Below are 20,810 nucleotides of genomic sequence, written 5' to 3'. Positions count from 1 at the left end.
AGCTCGGTAGCAGCCTCTGCTGGGTACGCTAGGTTCCCTGGTGCCCTGAGAGAGGAACGTCATGGGCCCGGCACAGTAGCTGGCGGCGATACTTCTGGGGTACCACCAGCTGCCTCCTGATCCCCCCTGACTCCATTTTCCCTGGGGGAGCCCATTCTCGGTACAGGAACCCCTTCTCCCACAGGAACCTTTTCCGGCCACCTCGTCCCATGGTCTGTACCGCATTGAGGTCGGCCAGGTCCCTTATCTTCCGCAAGGAGGGATCTCTCTGCAACTCGGCCTGGAACTCGGCAGTTAGGACAGGGATGGCCGCCTGCTCTTTCTCGTCCGCTGGGTCTGAAGCTGCAGCCTCCCTGAGCCGTGTCCCTGGGCGTTCCCTCCCCACCAGGTTAGGGTCCTGCGCCTCAGGCAAGGCACCCCCCCCAAGGCCAGGGCGCAGTGCCCCTCGCCGGCTCTGACTGCGGGTCACAACCAGTGCCCTTTGGGGGTTGCTTGGCCAGTTCTCCAGGTCCCCCCCCATCAATACCTCAGTGGGCAAATACGGGTGTACCCCCACATCCTTGGGGCCCTCCTTGGCCCCCCACTTCAGGTGTACCCTTGCCACGGGCACTTTGACTGGTGTTCCGCCCACCCCCGTCAGGGTCAGGTAGGTGTTGGGCACCACCTGATCTGGGGCCACCACCTCGGGCCGGGCCAGCGTCACCTCTGCGCCCGTATCCCAGTATCCATTGACCTTCCTCCCATCCACCTCCAGGGGAACAAGGTACTCTCTCCGGAGGGACAGCCCCGCGCCCACCGTATAAACCAAAAACCCTGAGTCTGGGGCATCCAGCCCCCTAGAGGAGCTGGCCTGGGGCCCTTCTCTCTCTTGAGCAGTTGATAAGCTGCCAGCCCCTCTTGCGTGAGAAGCCTGCCCCTCGTCCGTCTGGGCCTCTACCAAGTTAACCCTGTGCGGGTTCGGTCTGCTCAGTCTGTCCTTGAGCTTGGGGCACTGGGCCCGAACGTGGCCTCTTCGGCCGCAGTAATAGCAGCTCATGTCCTGTGGGTCCCCTCGAGCCGGTCGGTTGTCCCTGACGCTGGGCATTCCCCGTGGGAGGGGATTCCCCATATTCCCCCTTTGGGAGGTCCCAGGGTGACTCTCTCTCTGCATCGCGGCGGGCCTGTTCCTTTGGGGCTCCTCCCTGCCACCCCCTGACCGGCTCTTTACAAACTCATCGGTCAGCTGCCCTGCGTGTCGCGGGTTCTCTGGCTTTCGGTCCACCAACCACAGCCTCAGGTCGGATGGGCACCGCTCATATAGTTGCTCCAGTACCAGCAGTTTAATCAGGTCCTCCTTCGTCTGGGCCCCATCAGCCCACTTGCTGGCGTATCTTTCCATGCGGACGGCTAGTTGCAGATATGAGATCTCAGGGGTTTTATCCTGACTCCGGAACCTTTCCCGGTACATCTCAGGAGTCAGCCCAAACTCCCGTAGCAGGGCCTTTTTGAATAGTTCGTAGTCCCTTTTCTCTGCCTCTCCCAGTTGGCGGTACAATGCCACGGCTTTGGGGTCCAGTAAGGGGGTAAGGACCCGGAGTCTGTCCGCGGGATCAACCCGGTGCAGCTCGCAGGCCGTCTCAAAGGCCTCCAGGAAGTCATCCATGTCCTCCCCCTCCTTGCGTGGGGCCAGGATGCACTTATCAAAGCTCCGTGCAGTCCTGGGTCCCCCCTCACTCACCGCAGCCGGGGGTTCGCTGCCCTTCAATCTCGCCAGTTCCAGTTCATGCTGTCTCTGTCTCTCTTTCTCCTCCCGTTCATGCTGCCTCTGTCTCTCTTCATGCTGTCTCTGTCTCTCTTTCTCCTCCCGTTCATGCTGAGCTGTTCACGATCCTCCAGCTCTCTCAGTTTTAGCTCTTTCTCCCATTCCAGCCAATTCCGCTCCACGGATGCCGAACGTCGCCGGGAGGATCCCCTGCTGGCCCGGGGGGTCACGGCGCCTTCGGTATTTGCTGGGTTCCTCCCCACCCTTCCCCTAGGCATAGGAAGGAGGGGTCTCGGGGAGCCCTCAGCAGCCGGCTGACCACTCCCAGCTGGGACAGACTCTGGTGCCTGCGCTGCATTTGCCAGGCTGCTTCCCTGAGACACAGGGAGCAGTTCATTCGCGCGATCTTCCGCCTCCAGCCGGGCAATGAGCTGTTCTTTGGTGAGCCTCCCAATGCGCAGCCCCCTCTGCTTGCACAGCTCCACCAGGTCGCTCTTAAGCCGCTTGGCATACATCTTCCTGCTGGCCACTCACCAGCCTGTGTGCTCACAGCTCCCCAGTCACTTACTGCAGGAAGCGCCGTCCACGGGGTGCAATAGATCCCGCCGCTGCCATCAGATGTCACGGAGTATTGGGGGACTCAGGGCCCTGCACCCCCGGCCTCCTGCGATTCACCATGACTCTCAGCCAGCCAGTAAAGCAGAAGGTTTATTTGGATGACAGGAATACAGTCCAAGACAGGTCTTGCAGGCACAGACAACAGAGACCCCCTCAGTTAGGTCCATCTTGGGGTCCCAGGGCATCCCAGCCCCTCTTGGGAGGTCAGAGCAATCTCTGCCTCCCCCCCATCTCACCACCCAGCTTCCAAAACTCTGCCTTCAGCGACCCCTCCCACAGCCTTTGTTCAGTTTCCCGGGCCAAGGAGTCACCTGGCCTCCAACCCCTTCCTGGGTTCTCATGTTACAGGCTCAGGTATTCGCCCTCAGGCAGACTCCCATCCCGCAATGCAGACTATCCTAGCAACACTCCCCTGTCAGCATTCACACACCACAGTAAGAACAGACCCAGTTCGTCACAGAGGGACCTTGTCAAAGGCTTTCTGGAAATCTAAGTACACTATATCCACTGGATCCCCCTTGTCCACCTGTTTGTTGACCCCTTCAAAGAACTCTAATAGATTAGTAAGATATGATTTCCCTTTACAGAAACCATGTTGACTTTTGCCCAACAATTTATGTTCTTCTATGTGTCTGACAATTTTATTCTTTACTATTGTTTCAACTAATTTGCCCGGTACGAACGTTAGACTTACCGGTCTGTAATTGCCGGGATCACCTCTCGAACCCTTTTTAAATATTGGCGTTATATTAGCTATCTTCCAGTCATTGGATACAGAAGCCAATTTAAAGGATAGGTTACAAACTATACTTAATAGTTCTGCAAATTCACATTTGAGTTCTTTCAGAACTCTTGGGTGAATGCCATCGGGTCCCGGTGATTTGTTACTGTTAAGTTTATCAATTAATTCCAAAACCTCCTCTAATGACTCTTCAATCTGTGACAATTCCTCAGATTTGTCACCTACAAAGGACGGCTCAGGTTATGGTGTCTTTGAAAAGTGTCCAGGTAGCTTGCAGGGATTTCACTCTAGTTACTATACCTTTTAATTTCTGTTTAACTAACCTCCTAATTTTTGCATAGTTCCCCTCTCTGAAATTAAATGCCACAGTGTTGGGCTGTTGAAGTGTTCTTCCCACCACAGGAATGTTAAATGTTATTATATTATGGTCACTATTTCCAAGCGGTCCTGTTATAGTTACCTCTTGGACCAGATCCTGCACTCCACTCAGGACTAAATTGAGAATTGCCTCTTCCCTTGTGGGTTCCTGTACCAGCTGCTCCAAGAAGCAGTCATTTAAAGCAGTGGTTCTCAAACTAGGGCCGCTGCTTGTTCAGGGGAAGCCCCTGGCGGGCCAGGCCGGTTTGTTTACCGGCCGTGTCCGCAGGTTCGACCGATCACGGCTCCCACTGGCCGCGATTTGCCGCTCCAGGCCAATGGAGGCTGCAGGAAGGGAGCCAGCACGTCCCTCAGCCCGCGCATTTCATCCTGAAGTGACATGTACCCAGTCAATATGGGGATAATTGAAATCCCCTACTATTATTGAGTTCTTTATTTTGATAGCCTCTCTAATCTCCCTTAGCATTTCATCGGCACGATCACTGTCCTGGTCAGGTGGTCAATCATAGATCCCTACTGTTATATTCTTATTAGAGCATGGAATTACTATCCATAGAGATTCTATGGAACATGTGTATTCATTTAAGATTTTTACTTCATTTGATTCTAAATTTTCTTTCACATATAGTGAAACCCTCTCCCCAACCCCACCTCCCCCCACAACCTGTTCTGTCCTTCCAATATATTTTGTACCCTGGAATGATTATGTCCCATTGAATATCCTCACTCCACCAGGCTTCTGTGATGCCAATTATATTAATATCCTCCTTTAACACAAGGCATTCTAGTTCACCCAACTTATTATTTAGACTTCTAGCATTTGTGCACAAGCAGTTTAAAAATTTGTCACTGTTTATTTGTCTGCTCTTTTCTGATGTGTCAGATTCTTTTTTATGTGAATGTTTCTCATCTGATCTGGCCCATACTTCATCCTCTCCTTCTGACTAAAACCTAGAGAATATCTATCAATAGACTCTCCTCTAAGAGAAGTCTCTATCCAATCCACGTGCTCCTCTGCAGCAATCGGTTTTCCCCCATCTCTTAATTGAAAAACTGCTCTGCAACCTTTTTAATGTTAAGTGACAGCAGTCTCGATCCACTTTGGTTTAGGTGGAGCCCATCCTTCCTGTATAGGCTCTCCCACCCCAAAAGTTTCCCCAGTTCCTAATACATCTAAACCCCTCCTCCCTACACCATCGTCTCATCGACACACTGAGACTCTGAAGCTCTGCCTGCCTATCTGGCCCTGCACGTCGAACTGAAAGCATTTCTGAGAATGCCATCATAGAGGTCCTGGATTTCAGTCTCTTTCCTAGCAGTCTAAATTTGGCCTCTGGAACATCTCTCCTACCTACGTCATTGGTGCCTACATGTACCAAGACCACCGGCTCCTTCCCAGCACTATACGCAAGTCTATCTAGATGGCTCGAGAGATCCGCAACCTTTGCACCAGGCAGGCAAGTCACCATACGGTTCTCCCGGTCATCACAAACCCAGCTATCTATGTTTCTAATGACCAAATCTCCCATTACTAACACTGTGCAAATTCTGATTGCGCAGAATTCCCCAAGAAGTAGAATGGGCATACTGGGTCAGACCAATGATCCATCTAGCCCAGTATCCTCTCTTCCAATAGTGGCCAATGTCAGGTGCTTCAGAGGGAATGAACAGAATAGTCAATAATTGAGTGATCCATCCTCGTCATCCACTCCCAGCCTCTGGCAGTCAGAGGCTAGGGACATCCACAGCATGGGGTTGTATACCTGACCATCCTGGCTAATAGCCATTAATGGAGCTATCTTCCATTAACTTATCTAGTTCTTTTTTTAACCAAATTATAGTTTTGGCCTTCACAACATCTCCTGGAGTTCCACAAGCTGATTGTGTGTTGTGTGAAGAAGTACTTCCTTTTGTTTTAAACCTGCTGCTTATTAATTTCATTGGGTGACCCCTGGTTTTTGTGTTATGTGAAAGGATAAATAACACTTGCTTAGTCACTTTCTCCACATCATTCATGGTTTACAAGTATAAGTTATTTGTATTTTCAAGTTCTGTTCCCTAGGTCTGTCACTGGCTCTTCACATGGCCTTAAAAAAGCCACTCAACTTCTGTGCCATGGTTTACCATCTATAAAATAGATTATGCAGCTTCCAAGAATGGGTCACTGGGTTATGATTTATTAGTATAATCCTGGAGCATCCAAGGTAATGGAACAATCTATACCAGTATATTATACCTGAACTACATAGGGGGAGATGATGCAACAAAGAAAAGATAAAACACATGGGCACAAGAGTATCACTGACAAGGGGCAAGAGCAGAAGAGTTCTAGTGAGCAGGGAGAAGAGAGAAACAGGCACCTAACCTCTGCTTCTGTTAAGACCATTGTGATAACAGAAGTGTAACTGGGGGAGAAGAAAGAGGAGGAATTCTCTTCAAATATTTTGAATCTTCTCAAAATACTGTTCTACCCATTATTCAAACAAACACTGCAAGGAATGCAGACCCTTTATGCTAAAGGACACTAACATATACCAAAATCTTGACTGATCAAAATGAAGTCCTGTATTGTTATTTCAATCCAAGAGAACACAAGAATAAAGGAACATCAAACTAGAGACAGAGCTGCGACACTACTGAGGAAGAAGGGACCTATAACAATTGCACATGCCTTTCAAGATTACATATAGCTACAGCCCTGAGAACCACATTCGCTCTCAAAGGGCAAAAATGTTTGTTTCAGAATCTTGCTTACAAAAAACAAAAATATAATATTTTATATATATTTTTAAGTACCAAAGGCTTTTCAAAGATCCACTCAAAAAGGCTGCTCTTTTTCAAAGTGTATCTTTGGTAAAATACTCCGTTTGTATTTAATATGAATAAAAATAAAACAATATTAAAAGATCAGCACTGATGTAAAAAGCAGCATTGTAGATGTTTACAGCGATTTTGGATCACATTTTGTCATAAAATTTGCATCCATTAAGTTCAGCTGAGTTGTCCAACTTTTTTACTGCCAAAGATTGCTGCTAGAGCCACATTTATACAGCAGAAATGTAGCATTCAGATATGTTAATCACAGAGTTCATCTATTCCTTTGTGTTATAGCCACCCTTAATACAAACCAGCTCAGAATCATTTTCCTGACAGTAATAACAGTATTAAATTACATTTGTACCTGTTTTGGAGATGCACAATCATTCAGAAAAATAAGTTTACTTGCAAATAGTCACTGACATATTGATCATATGTTCTCTTCAGTCACTATTCGGTGTTGTTAAATTTGCCTGCTGCACCACATCCACATTCTCACTCTTGATTGAGCTTCCACATGTTACTCGTTATTATGGTTTTCTATGCAGCCAAAAAAAAAGATACTCCTCTCCTCGAAGTACAAAAAGAATCTCATATTACTGACAGGCAGCCAAGTAAAATGCTTTTTTTTTTTTTTTTTAAACAGTTATATAAGCACATGGAAGCTTGGGAACAGTTTAGCTGAGCTAGGTAATGTGGATGGATATCTCAGAATTTTAAGATTAAGGAAGTTCACAGACGGAACAAGGAACCTCACATGCTTCTGATTTTACCACCAACCATACAGTGAGCCCTGAAGCATAATAGTTAGGGCCCTACTAAATTCACAGTCCATTTTGGTCAATGTCACAGTCATAGGATTTTAAAAATCATAAATTTCATTATTTCAGCCATTTAAATCTGAAATTTCACGGTGTTGTAATTGTAGGGGTCCTGACCCAAAAAGGAGTGGGGGGGGGAATCCCAAGTTTATTGTATAGGAGGTTGTGGTAGTGCTACCCTTACTTCTGCACTGCTGCTGGTGGACAGCTGCTTTCAGAGCTGGGTACCCAGCCAACAGCTGCCGCCCTCCAGCTACCCAGTTCTGAAGTCAGCGCAGAAGGGTGGCAATACCATGCCCCTCCCACCAAAAATAACCTTGTGACCCTCCTGCAACTCCTTTCTGGGTCAGGACCCTCAATTTGAGAAACGCTGGTCTCCCCAGTGAAATTTAGAAGTATAGGGTAAAAAGCCCACAAAAGACCAGATTTCACCAGGGGGGATGCATGACCAGATTTCATGGTCCGTGACACATTTTTCATGGCCATGAATTTGGTAGGGCCCTAATAATAGTGAGGAATATAGGAATGCATTTAAATGTCAAAGTATTGTGATCACCAGGAGCAGTAATAGGTAACTGTAGAATACGAGATCTTGGATTAGGAGAGGGCAGAACAGCTGCTGAACAAAAGGAGGAGATTGTTGATTGCAGGCTGGGGAGGCTATGCAATGAAGAAACTACCAATGGGAGAAGGGAGAAAGAAGCAAAGCATTCTGCCATCCCAATCCACACTAAAAAAAAGGCAACAACAGGTATAGAAGAAGCTAGGATTCCACAAAGATCTGAATAAGCAGCTGAACTTTCATTTGTTTATCCAGTCTGAACCTCCAAACTGTTTTGAGTTTTGCCCATCACTACCGAGGAAAGAAATGTTCAAAGCTATCTATACAAACCACACTGAAAGGATAATTCAGAGAACGTGCACAATAATTTCCAAAGAAAGACAAGTCTTTAGGCTTCAAAGAAAACATTAATACAAGAGTCCAGAACACCAGCATAACTTATCTTAGCCCATGACCAACAAGAACAAAAACTGCATTAACTGAATTATGAGAAAAAAATAAGATTAAACTACAAGTTCCTATTGCACTTAACTATATTTGTAATATGCCATAATTTGTAATTATGGAAACTGTAGGTGGAGGTCACAGTAAGTATAATAAATTCCACCATATAGATGGATTAAATGTCCAAATATCTTACTTCAACACTTGTTACAGTTGAGTGATTTTCAGAAGCCTGAAGAAAGAACAGGAGTACTTGTGGCACCTTAGAGACTAACAAATTTATTAGAGCATAAGCTTTCGTGGACTACAGCCCACTTCTTCGGAAGCCTGAAGGTTATGGTCCCTTATAATTAAGGCTACATTTTAGTCACAGATAATTTTAGTAAAAGTCATGGACAGTAAACAAAGATTCCCGGCCCGTGACCTGTCCATGACTTCTACTATATACCCTTGACTAAAACTTGGGTGCTCTGGGGTAGGGGGCAGCCCAGGGGCACTGTGCAGGTGTTCTGGGGCAGGAGCACTTGGCCCGGAACCAGAGGTGAAAGTAAGCCGGTACGGGCCGGTATGGAGGACCAGTAAGAAATGTGCAGTCTGACTCCTCCTCCAGCCAGGCTGAAGATGCTAGGCTCCCTGCTTTCCCCCTGCCTGGCACTCAGCAGTGGCTGCAGGGGCTCCCCTCTAGCTTGCAGCAGGGAGCAGGGAGACTGGCTGAGAGGGAGAAGCAAGCCTAACCCCTGCGTAAGAATAGTTTAAAATCAGCTGTTCCCTGCGCCATTCAGCCCCTGGGGTTAGGAGCCATTTCTGGCATCCTTGTTAATTTCACTCCCAGTTGCTGGGGGTCGGGGGGGGGGAGGAGGGTGTGTTTGACCATGGCAGGGGCAGTTCTTTTCTGCCCCCGGGGTTAAGGGGAATCTCTCCAATACTAATATACACAACAAATACAAGCATTTGGCTGCACAGCTAAAATCCTCCCCACCCCCCACTCAGCAGGGGCTCTCCCATCTAGCTGCCTGCATAAGAACATAGGGCGCAATCTCAGATCTCTTCTTGTTTTGTCCTGCCTGCAGAGTGCAGAGGCTGAAATTGACAAAACTTTCTCTAAGTATCTTGTATATTTCATGAAGGCTATTCCAGTTGTCCTTCATTCACCCCTGCACTGCCTTCCCCTACTACTAGCCACCCACTGGTGTGCCCCCTGCACTCTTTTATGTGCCTGGAAGGGAGATTAAAAAATCCTTGATATCTGACTTGCTAGGAAATAGAGAGGATCTAGGGAAAGCGGGGCACTGGTGAGCATGGTGCAACGCAGTCCCTTGCCCCCCTGGCTCCCTCTATGTGGGGGTATGGCACTCAAAAGCTAACTTTGGAACATCCACATGAATGTCTTCCTGGGAAAACAAAATCTTCTTGTCTTGCTTCACAGATCTAAATCTACTCTGATCCAGGTATGTTCTAAATGTATAGGTACAGTATGGATGGATCTCTCAAAAAAGATAGCTCTTCAGTGTAGGAGTTGGACCAACAGCCCCCTGGGGAAGGACATACTCCATTAAGCAGCACACATTAAGCAGAAGTTCCTGAGGTGTTAGCCCAGAAACACTTGTCTCCTGCCCCCCCCTTAAAAGGGCACTGGCACCATCCCCACAGGACAGTAATACATACAGTATGTATGTGTATGAATGTGTGTGTCACAAACAATGCAGCTGCAGCCTGCCGCCGACTGCCCCGACCCCAGCAACCGGCCCCTACTATTGTATTATAGAAGTATTGGAGATCCCCTCATCCAGGGGGCTGAAAAGAACTGCCCCTGCCATGGTCACATACGCTCTGCTTCCCCTCACCCGCCCCAACAACTGTGAGTGAAATTAACAAGGGTGCCAGAAACAGCTCCTAACCCCCGGGGCTCAACTGCGCAGGGAACAGCTGAGATTAAACTGTTCTTATACAGGGGGTAGGCTTGCTTCTCCCTCTCAGCCAGTCTCCCTGCTCCCTGCTGCAAGCTAGAGGGGAGCCCCTGCAGCCGCTGCTGAGTGCCAGGCAGGGGGAAAGCACGGCCTAGCATCGGCAGCCTGGCTGGAGTAGGAGGGAAGACATGGAGAAAAATGTGACAGTGAGTTTTCACTTTTTCAAGCTTATTCCAATAATAAAGTTTTATTACAGACAGTATTTTTAGTAGTAGTAGCAGCTTTATATTCTATATCTAGGTCATGCAATGGGAGGGATCCATGAAGTAGGTAGGAGAGGTGGGATGCTTGCTTGCGATTGGACCATATGGGTAAGAAATGTAAATTACTTTCACCCCTGCCCAAACCCCAGGGCTCCAAGCTGCCTCTGCAGCTGGTAGATCCGGGGGCGATTTAAAGGCCACGCCTCTACCAGGTGAGGCCCCGCCCCCTCCGCAGGACTCTGGAATACCAGTAAGTCCTTTAAGTTACTTTCACCCCTGCCCGGGACTCCCGCTGCTGCTGGGGGAGGGGGTAGGCTGGCGGGCTCCGCACGGCTCCCAGAAGCAGTCAGCATGTCCCTGCAGCCCCTAGGTGGAGGCATGGCCAGGGGGGCTCCGCACGCTGCCCCCACCCCAAGCACCCGCTCCGCAGCTCCCATTGGCCAGGAATCACGGCCAATGGGAACTGTGGGGGCAGTGCCTGTAGGTGGAGGCAGAACGCAGAGCTGTCTGGCCATGCCTCCACCTAGGAGCTTGTTGCAGCTTCTGGAGAGACCCCCCCAAGGTAAGCACCAACTCCCTACCTTAGCCCTGAACCCCCTCCCACACCCAAACTCCTGCTGCTGACGGGGAGGGAGGACAAGGGGGTGCAGTGGCCCAAGACTGCCCCAGCACCCGAACTGCTCAGGCAGCCCCTGGGCTAGTTGCACCAGCCACTGCAGAAGTCACGGAGGTCCCAGAAAGTCATGGAATCTGTGACTTCCATGACATACTCGCAGCCTCACTTATAATACCTTAAAACTGTTATCTCTCGGATGAGGAAGGGAAGACAAACACATCACTGGAGGCCAAGCAAAGGAGACATCATGAAGCTGAACTGTTTAAACACAAAGTGTGGATAAATAAATATGGGGGAATGAAGGGGAGAGAAGAAGAGGAGCAGAAAGGAAACAGAGCCCAACACAAAAGCAAAGTGTTCACTAAAGAAAGGAAGTATTTTGACCACAAAAATAAAAAAAGGCAAATAATACTCCACCCAATACAAGCAGCATAAGCTTTGTTTTTAAAATTCCTGTTGAGGCTTACTATCTCATGCCCACTGGCATAAATTTTGAAAATTAAAAGCAGAATAGAATAGGGTTAATAATGGAACAATACCATTACAAAAGCAACATTACAATTATATAATGTTTAACAATATCAACTGTTACCAAATAAAACGCGCCTTGGAAAGTTCTTTCCATAGAATTGTATGGACTGAGAACTCCTGAAAGTAATGGAAGAGATTTGGGGCTAAAACTGCAATAAAAATGAAACTAAACTTAAAAAAAAAATTCAGAGAGTTTATACTGCTATTTACAATCACTTTAAGAAAATAAATTCCAGCATGTACTAAGCTAGTATTAACAGCATCTTGGATTTTTATACCAATTTTTAGATATTCAAATATTAAACACTCTTCAACATGAATATGTACAACATGCTACATAAAAGAGTGAATTAACAAGCATTTTTATTTTATAATGAGACTTTAGTTAAGTATATTAAAAATAGCTTAGAGTCTGGTTTGTTTTCTTAAACCCAAAAATTAGAGGTTATGTCAATTGCTTACACATAACAAGGATGATATTTTGACATTTTTCAATAGGTCAGTTGGAACAGTGCATTACCTGTTTCTGTTCTGCTGGAGAAACCTGCTGCCTGTTTGATTGCTGCTGCTGTTAATGCTAATCCTCGGCTCCTCTTCAAACCGTGCTGTAGTACAGCTTCAAACTGAGCACACAGGCAAGTCACTCTGCAACAGAATACGTGATTAATTAAAGACAATGTGAAAAGAATAAAAATCAATCAATTATGTTTAGATTCAGTGGATTTAGACATCTGGAATAAATGCAGAATGTGCAGGTACATGCAGTATATCCCATTCATTTCAGCTCCTCTGTACATAACACAATTACATTTTAAACAGATAAACTTCAACATTTACAACTATTTCATGATTTTTTGGAATATGCGGACAATGTACATGTACAAGTTCTAGGCAATTTTACCTGTTTGTTAGTGATACTTTTGCTGTTTTTCAGATGTATTGTAATACATCAAATGCAAAGCTTATTTCCATTTGTGCAACTGGAACAGCGTCAAACCCACGACACATGAAAAAGCTCAATTTTTATGAGAAAAAGCAAACTACACAAAACTTGTCAGAGTAACATGCTTACACCTTCACTTACGTCTACATCTTGATAGCAGCTGAAATTTTAGATTTCAAGTTTTCTGTAATTATCTTTAAAACTTAAATTATTCAACACAACCTGCACTGCAAACCTGATTAAGAAAAATAACATAAAAATGTATATTGACACTCCTCAACTATTTTAGGCATTATAAAATGAAGCAAAATCTGCCTAGAAAGTAATTTAGACTTTTTTTAAAAATTGACGTCAACCTTATTACTTGACATTTTAGTAAATTTAACTTATTTTTTAAAATTAAGCCAAAGTCCACTGTACTCCATTTCTGAATACACCTCTACCCCGAAATAACGCAACCCAATATAACACGAATTTGGATATAACGTGGTAAAGCAGTGCTCCGGGGGGGCGGGGCTGCGCACTCCAGTGGATCAAAGCAAGTTCGATATAACGCAGTTTCACCTGTAACGCGGTAAGATTTTTTGGCTCCCGAGGACAGCATTATATTGGGGTAGAGGTGTATGTCATAACAAATACAGCAAATGCTTTGTTATCTGGCATGTTGGGAGAATGGAAGGTGCCAGTAAGTCAAAAATTCCAGGTAACTAAGAGGGAGGGAGTTTGGGCGCATGAGGGAGCTTAGGACTGGGGGTTGGGGTGCAGGAGGGGGTGCAAGCTCTGGGAGGGAGTTTGGGTATGGGAGGGGGCTCGGGGCAGGGTGGTGGAATGCGTGAGGGGTTTTGGCGTGCCAGATCCGGGCAGCACTCACATCGGGCATCTCCCTGCAAGCAGCGACATGTCTGGAGAAACACGGCCAGGAGGCTCTGCGCGCTGCCTCCGCCTGCAGGCACCATCCCCGCAGCTTCCTTTGGCCGCAGTCCCCAGCCAATGGGAGCTGCAGAGCCAGTGTTGGGCAGGGTGGGGACAGTGCATGGAGCCCCAGTGTCCATTCTTCCACCTAGGAGCACTGACCACGGCCAATGGGAGCTGGTGGGGGGGAGCGCCTCTCCAGATATGTTGCCACTTGTGGGGAGCCATTGGAAATGCCGGTTTATAGAGCTTTCCAGTTTGGAAAATGCCAGATAACTCAACTTTTCCTGTATAGTTCTCTCACACTTTGTTTTGCCAAACTATGCATACTGAAGAATGCACTGCAGGCAACTAGACAAGGAACAATAATCTCTCCGCAAACATTTGTGAGCTGTTAAGGGACAATATCAGGACTATTAGCTTTGATGATTTTGCTTCCTCTCCATCTAATCTATAAATTGGGTTGGACCAATACAGGAAAGAGCCCACAAATACAGGAGATCAAAAGAATTCTGGCAAGTTTAAAAAGGAACACTCTTTCAAAAAGGGGCGGTAATTATTTGGGGGAACCAGACAAACACAGGAGACCGCAGATAGGGATTTCTGAAGAAGTTAAATCTGCCTAGTTATCATCAGAAGACAGTACGTTTTTACATGAGATAGACATGCGTGTAGACAGTCTTAAAATCTGTGTTTTCTTCTCAAGCTTTGTTCCTACTGTTACATAAATAATACTTTGGTTTTAAGGAGGCAGTCTGATCACCATATATCATTGGTGACAGTAGGGTCAGTTTACGTCTGGGTTTTCCCAGACATTGCCTCTTTTTTGAGCCTCCGTCCTCTGTCTGGGCAAGCCCTGGAACCATGACAGGTTTTTACATATAGAATAACTTTGGTGAGAAATACTAAGGAAACTTCTTTTGCAATACTAATAAAGTATTAGTATAAAGTAACACATTATGGAAAAGATAAACAAGATGGAATTTTATGAACAAATGTGAATAATTCAGTGTTTTGTTAAAGATAACTGCTATTAATAGGAATTTCAAAGTTTGAACAAAAGAATCCACTTGATTCTTGCAGTTCTAAAAAGCAACAGCTAACACAGAGATTCTAGTTCCTCAGATAAGGAAGATATGTCAATCAAATGATTAAAAGCAGATGCATGAAGAAAGAAAACTGAATAATACTGAATATTACTATGAGAAACTGAATTATGTCTCCCAAAATGAAATGGAAACATTTTTCATGCTGGAGTAATAAATTTTATACAGTAATCTATAGAAAAAGCAAAACTATATGAAAAAGAATAGACACTGGAAACTAAAAGTGTTTCAATCACGTGTATTTTGTGTGTAGGTAACATATACTATGACAATGATGTGTGCAATATAAGAGTCTATATAGAACAAACCAACAACAAAATGGCCCTTTGTTTACTGGACACTGGAGAACTGTGAACAATTAAAAAATCCAGCTATAAAAAAGGCTGAAAGAACATCACTGACATTAGTAAATCTCGTAAAATTTGCAACCCACATAAGGCCTCGGCTACACTAGAGTTAGATTGACGTAAGACAGCTTATGTCGACCTAACTCTGTCAATGTCTACATTACAATGGTGCTCCCACGGATGTAAGTGACCCACTTCATCAACTTAATAACTCACCACCACGAAAGATGTAGCGCTTAGTTTGATGTAGTTAGACTCACTCAGTGTCCGTGTAGACCCTGCATTACTTACATTGCCTGTTGGCTGTCAGCCAGGCACCAAGCTCACAATTGGAGCCCTCCCACCCCCCAATCCTAGGGCTGACAGCCAGAGCCAGAGATAAAATTTGAAATAATAGCAGCCATGAAACTGACAAGAATGTATATTTCACTGCTGTAGGCTCCCTACTGTGAAACTGAGCCCTGCACTGGGCTCACATCTCAGGCTGTCGGCCCTGTGAGCATAGGGGCTCCAGCTGTGAGCCCCACATTCCGACTGTCAATGCCCCACTTCAGTTGGTGCAAGCGCACCTGATGAGAACGTGCACCAGTGGCAGAAAGAGGGCAGTGTGGACACCAACAGCAAATGTAATTGCTCCAGTGGCTGTAGGTCAACCTAACTTTAGTCGCCCTAATTTTGTAGAGCAGACAAGCCTTAAGCGTGACTTATTCTCTCCTCCAAAAATATTCTCAACCACTGAGCATAGCTCCAAATCACACTGGAAAAATGTGTGATCAGAAATCTCTGCATGTAAAATTTTCACTTCCTGTTTAATTAAGACTTAAGCTGCCTAACTACAGCCCAAATAGCATGACTGAGCAAGATGAGCATTCTGCTTGATTCAAGAGACTATTTGTGAATAAACCATGTCATTTTTTGGTTTAACATTAGGCTTTTTCAATTCCAAATGTCCATGCCTGTCAACATATCAATCCTAAAGGGGATACCCAAACCGCTCATTCTTGACAAAGTGTTTCAGAAATAGAGTAATGTTGCAAAAAGTAGTCATTTGGGTCAGAAGCTTTTGCTTTGAATCTGATGATAACTACTTCTATTTTAACATTACAGATCACACTCAGGAAGACAGTCCCTGACTCCAGGAGCTTACACAGTAAGACAAGCAACATACAAAGGGTGAGGGAGAGGTATAATATACACAATAAAAATAAGAATTAACAATTCACAATTGCCATTTTAATTCACTTTCTATGGGGGAAAAAATCTAGGTATTCAGTGTCGTTTGTAAGAAACTGATCAATGGATGACAAACTACACTTGAAAAGGCAGCTGAGCGCATGAGGAAGAAGTAGCTGCCATTTCCACCCCTAGTCTAGGTACTTTTCTCCAAAGACAGCTGAACTAAGTTCAAGGTTAGTTTACAGAACTGAAACGGGAGTTGGTTTAAGAATTTAGGACAGGCAGCCGTGGAGTTTAATGTAAGTTCTGGTAGACTATTAGAATCTTTCAACTGGTCTCTGCTGGCTTTCACTAAAAAGACAGCAGCCCTAGTAATTAGTTAGACTATCAACCTGTTATTTGATGCCATAACCTAATTGACCAACTGGAACCTAAATGACAACAAAAACTAAATGACAATTTTCAACTGGCATTTGTACCATTGAGAAGAGGCAGCTTGTAGCAGGAGGAGAGGAATAGGAAGAAAATGTTTTTGCAGCTAAAGAACATTGGGAAGTAAGAAGAAAAAAAAAACTTGGGTTTTCATATGTTCATTTTTAATTGGTTAAAATATGAAACCCATAACAGAACAGGGCTAGATTTAAGACATCTATATAAATATAAGACATATAGTCATTTTAAAAACAGAAATATTGGGGTAAAAAATAAAGTTCTTCTTTACTTATATCCAGACTTCAGAATTCAGCATGTTGCCTTAATCCTGCAAACACGTGAGTAGCCCTTTTGTCTGGAATATGATTCATGTGCACCAATATGAGGAAGGCAACCAAGAGTTTCTCAAGCATGTTTTTAAGTGGGTCAAATACTCTACTGGACCAAATATCTTTTTACTATATAGCCTAAGTAGTAATAATATATAAATTTAAACATGCTCCCTAAAGCTTTTTACCTGCTATCAGAATCTGAAGCAATTTCTTTTCTTCCTCCAAACCGGATTTGACACTGTAATAAATAAGTTTAAATAACACGAGTGTTAAGAAACTGAAAATTCTTAAATGCTCTCATTTTAATTTTAAAACCAAAAAAAAGAAGATGTTCACTGACTCAGCATGGAAGTTATATTTCAAGCAACATAAAAACCTAGAAGCAAGGCAGGGCTGTAGAGCAGGGCAGTTACAAACCCATCCTGCTGTCAGAAAGAATACTTAATCACATTTTAGCATTATGTTCCCTGACAAAACCTCCACACAGCAAATAGATTCAAACAGCACAGCAGCAGAGTCTAGATGCACTACTAAATTACTGCTGCTTCTGAAGCATTATAACAGACGAGCCAATATCTATCATACATATCATTGATTTATATTGCCACATATAGTTGTCCTTGTACAGCTTCCTTTTAGTTATAAGGACACCAATTAAAACTTGGGGAAATTAAATAAAGTTCTGTTTTTCAGCAAAGAAACATTCTGAAAATAAAGACTTTAAAAGTTATTTTTAAAATAATTTTAATAAGTCAAGTAATTTCTCTGTTAACTTGTCTGGAGGGTCAAGAATCCAAAACCGGTTTCATCAAGATGACGATGTTCTCCATTTCTAAATCCAATTACTAATTCAGGCTTAAATCTGCACACACTTATTGCTTCCAGGAGCAGTATGTACTTCAGTGAGTAGTCACAGAAGCAAGGACTATACCCTGTATTGGAACCAGGATTGCACCAAACTCAAAAACAATAATAATTTTGCACTTGGGACGGGGAAGAAAAGAAGTGCATCATACCTGCATTGTCTCTATTTAACATTATGGGATAGAGAGGCAAGCAACGTTTGAAAATAGCAAAAAAAAAAATCAACATATATCTGAATTCAAAGTAAATAAGTTACTAATGTAAACTGTTTACCACTATCTCCACTCCAGCACACAGTGCATTATCAAACCTTTCTATCTTTTAGCTGCTAACTGAAAATCTGTCATATTTGGCAACCCAGATATCAAAAGCATTGCATTTTCCTAGATTATTTTATTAATGTAACCAACTTAGAATTTTTTTATTCTAAACTTCCGAAATCTTCCACACATTTTTTAAAGTTGTCAGAGATTGCTCAAAACATTTCTGAGTTAAGCTATTAATTATTTAACTTATTTGCATGTATTTTCTTGTAACAGGGTCTCAAGAGTTTTGACATTCAGTTACAGAATTAGGGCAGAACTATGCACAGACGTAGATCACAGAAGCAGAACCCCATACAGAACACCAAACTTCCCTTCACATTCTACCCACAACCCTCCAATATAAGTTGATCATAATGGTCCCTTCTAGCCTTAAAAATCTATCAAGTTCTGGGTTTATAACATTTGAATGAACAAAATGCCATGCCTATATGGGGCCAGGAGAGTGCATTTTTTAACTCTGTAGATAAAATGACATTAAAATCCTAATGTAGACAAGGTAAACTGTAGTTTTAACAGCATTTTAACTGGTCAAGGTAAATCCCAGGCTCCCTGCTAGGGTTTACCTCAACTATAACTTGCCTCGTCTGCTCTGGGATTTTAATACATTAGCTAACACACCTTTTTTTCCTAGAGACCTGAGAGAACTTCTTAAGAAGAGCAAGTTTCCCACTCTATCTATTGAAGAGGGGAGGGAAGAATAATAGCAACTCTTGACAGAAACATCAACTCAGCATTTATACACTGCTGAAAGATTTTTAGAATTGGGGCAAACTTGCATTTATTGTTTTGATTTCTTACCTGTTTAACTGCATCCAGTAGCCGCTCTAGAAGAAACTGTCTTTTGTCATTGTTCTGTGAGCCTAAAATTCAACACAGCTTTATTATTTTAACAAAAATATATTAGTCCCAATTCTGGAAAACTTTCCTCACATGTACTAGTCATCCCACGGAGGTTAATGGAAGTACTTCTACGAGTAAGAGGATGCAGGATCAGACCTTTGTTTTGTTTTTTTTAAGATACCCTTTATTTAATATGCAGAAACAATGCATCTGATTTTAATAAGTTATTCTTTTTGTGGAATCAACAAAAATTACCCTAGAGTTCTTAAAATATTAAGAACAGTATTAACATAGTCTTCTCTGTGTTAAATGCCAGTCAGGTAAAATTAATTACCGGTAGTAAGCAAGCCACTACACATAAACATTAATGCACAGGCCACATTTAACTTTTTAATCTAAATCATTTCAATATGCAGTGTCAACTTTCACACCTTGCTTGGATGAACACCTCTTATAAACATGTCTGGCTGCACATAAAGCTTGCTGTTTAATTAGGCTAAGTCACTGAGTTATATGCAGTGTTGTCGTAGCTGTACCGGTTCCAGAATATTAGAGAGACAAGGTGGGTCCGGTAACATCTTTTATTGGACCAACTTCTGTTGAGAAGAGAAAGAAGCTTTTAAGCTTACACAGACCTGAAGAAGAGCTCTGCATAAGCTCAAAAGCTCGTCTCTCTGACCAACAGAAGTTGGTCCAAAAGATATTACCTCACCACTTTATCACTCTAGGCCTTAAGTTAGACCATTTTGTGCCCACACTTTTCTTCTTCTTCCTCCTCCTCCCATAGAACATTCAGCTTAATATAAAACTCTGACCTTTATATCAGAATTCTAACTGAATAAATTTCCCTCAAATTTCCCTAGCAAAACCTACTGCCCAAACAACATTGAAGAACTGGAGAAGGTATAAGGGGTGGAAAACATTTCTCTCTTCTTCTTTCAGAGTAACAGCCGTGTTAGTCTGTATCCGCAAAAAGAAGAACAGGAGTACGTGTGGCACCTTAGAGACTAACAAATTTATTAGAGCATAAGCTTTCGTGGACTACAGCCCACTTCTTCGGATGCATATAGAATGGAACATATAATGAGGAGATATATATACACACATACAGAGAGCATAAACAGGTGGGAGTTGTCTTACCAACTCTGAGAGGCCAATTAATTAAGAGAAAAAAAACTTTTGAAGTGATAATCAAGCTAGCCGAGTACAGACAGTTTGATAAGAAGTGTGAGAGTACTTACAAGGGGAGATAGTCAACGTTTGTAATGGCTCAGCCATTCCCAGTCCTTATTCAAACCGGAGTTGATTGTGTCTAGTTTGCATATCAATTCTAGCTCTGCAGTCTCTCTTTGGAGTCTGTTTTTGAAGTTTTTCTGTTGTAATATAGCCACCCGCAGGTCTGTCACTGAATGACCAGACAGGTTAAAGTGTTCTCCCACTGGTTTTTGAGTATTTTGATTCCTGATGTCAGATTTGTGTCCATAAAAGAAGTGGGCTGTAGTCCACGAAAGCTTATGCTCTAATAAATTTGTTAGTCTCTAAGGTGCCACACGTACTCCTGTTCTTCTCTTCTTCTTGCAACCCATCACCCTGGAGTACCTCCTGCACCTCTCATATGTGTTCTATTCCTGCACAAAGCATCTCCAATTTACCCAAGCAGGAGAAGAGATTAGAACTGACCACAATTCATTCTGTGGAAGCTGCTCCTCTCCTGCAGAGTAATTTCTAAAACCCAGACAAGAGTTGGACTCGAGAAAACACAGGACGCCTGTACCAGATGTGAATCCATAATTAAAGAAAACAAGTATATTTTATTACCTAAATTACTATTATCTAATTACATAACAGATTAGTGGTGCTTCACTTGGAAACCACTGCTATTTTCCATTATTAATTTACAGAGGGTTAACTTTAGATTTTGAACTTTGAATCAAGTTCTGCAATCATTATGAGATTTTTTTTTTTTTTTTTTTAAGAACTCTATACACATGAATGTGATACTAGTAGCTCTGGCTAGAGTCATCAGACAGTTATGCCAATGCACATCAGCCATGACCTGTATAATCGTTATTATTTCAGTCCTGAGAATTTT

At 43.7% G+C, this 20,810-nt stretch overlaps 1 protein-coding gene across 1 annotated transcript in view; it reads right to left on the bottom strand.

The window, feature by feature from the left end:
• LOC117883853 (sorting nexin-29-like) overlaps window positions 1-20,810 on the bottom strand; it is a 38,319-nt gene that overhangs the window by 6,992 nt on the left and 10,517 nt on the right. The window contains exons 2-4 of the mRNA XM_034783665.1: window positions 18,677-18,738; window positions 16,874-16,926; window positions 11,961-12,085 (exon numbers count right to left, since the gene is read on the bottom strand). Coding sequence (XP_034639556.1) covers window positions 11,961-12,085; window positions 16,874-16,926; window positions 18,677-18,738 — 240 coding nt within the window. The remainder of the gene's footprint in view (window positions 1-11,960; window positions 12,086-16,873; window positions 16,927-18,676; window positions 18,739-20,810) is intronic.

The sequence above is a fragment of the Trachemys scripta genome, chromosome 10 (assembly GCF_013100865.1).
Source record: "Trachemys scripta elegans isolate TJP31775 chromosome 10, CAS_Tse_1.0, whole genome shotgun sequence".
Lineage (NCBI taxonomy): Eukaryota > Metazoa > Chordata > Testudines > Emydidae > Trachemys > Trachemys scripta.
Note: the sequence above shows the minus strand (reverse complement) of the source record. Positions and strands in the feature narration are given on the sequence as shown.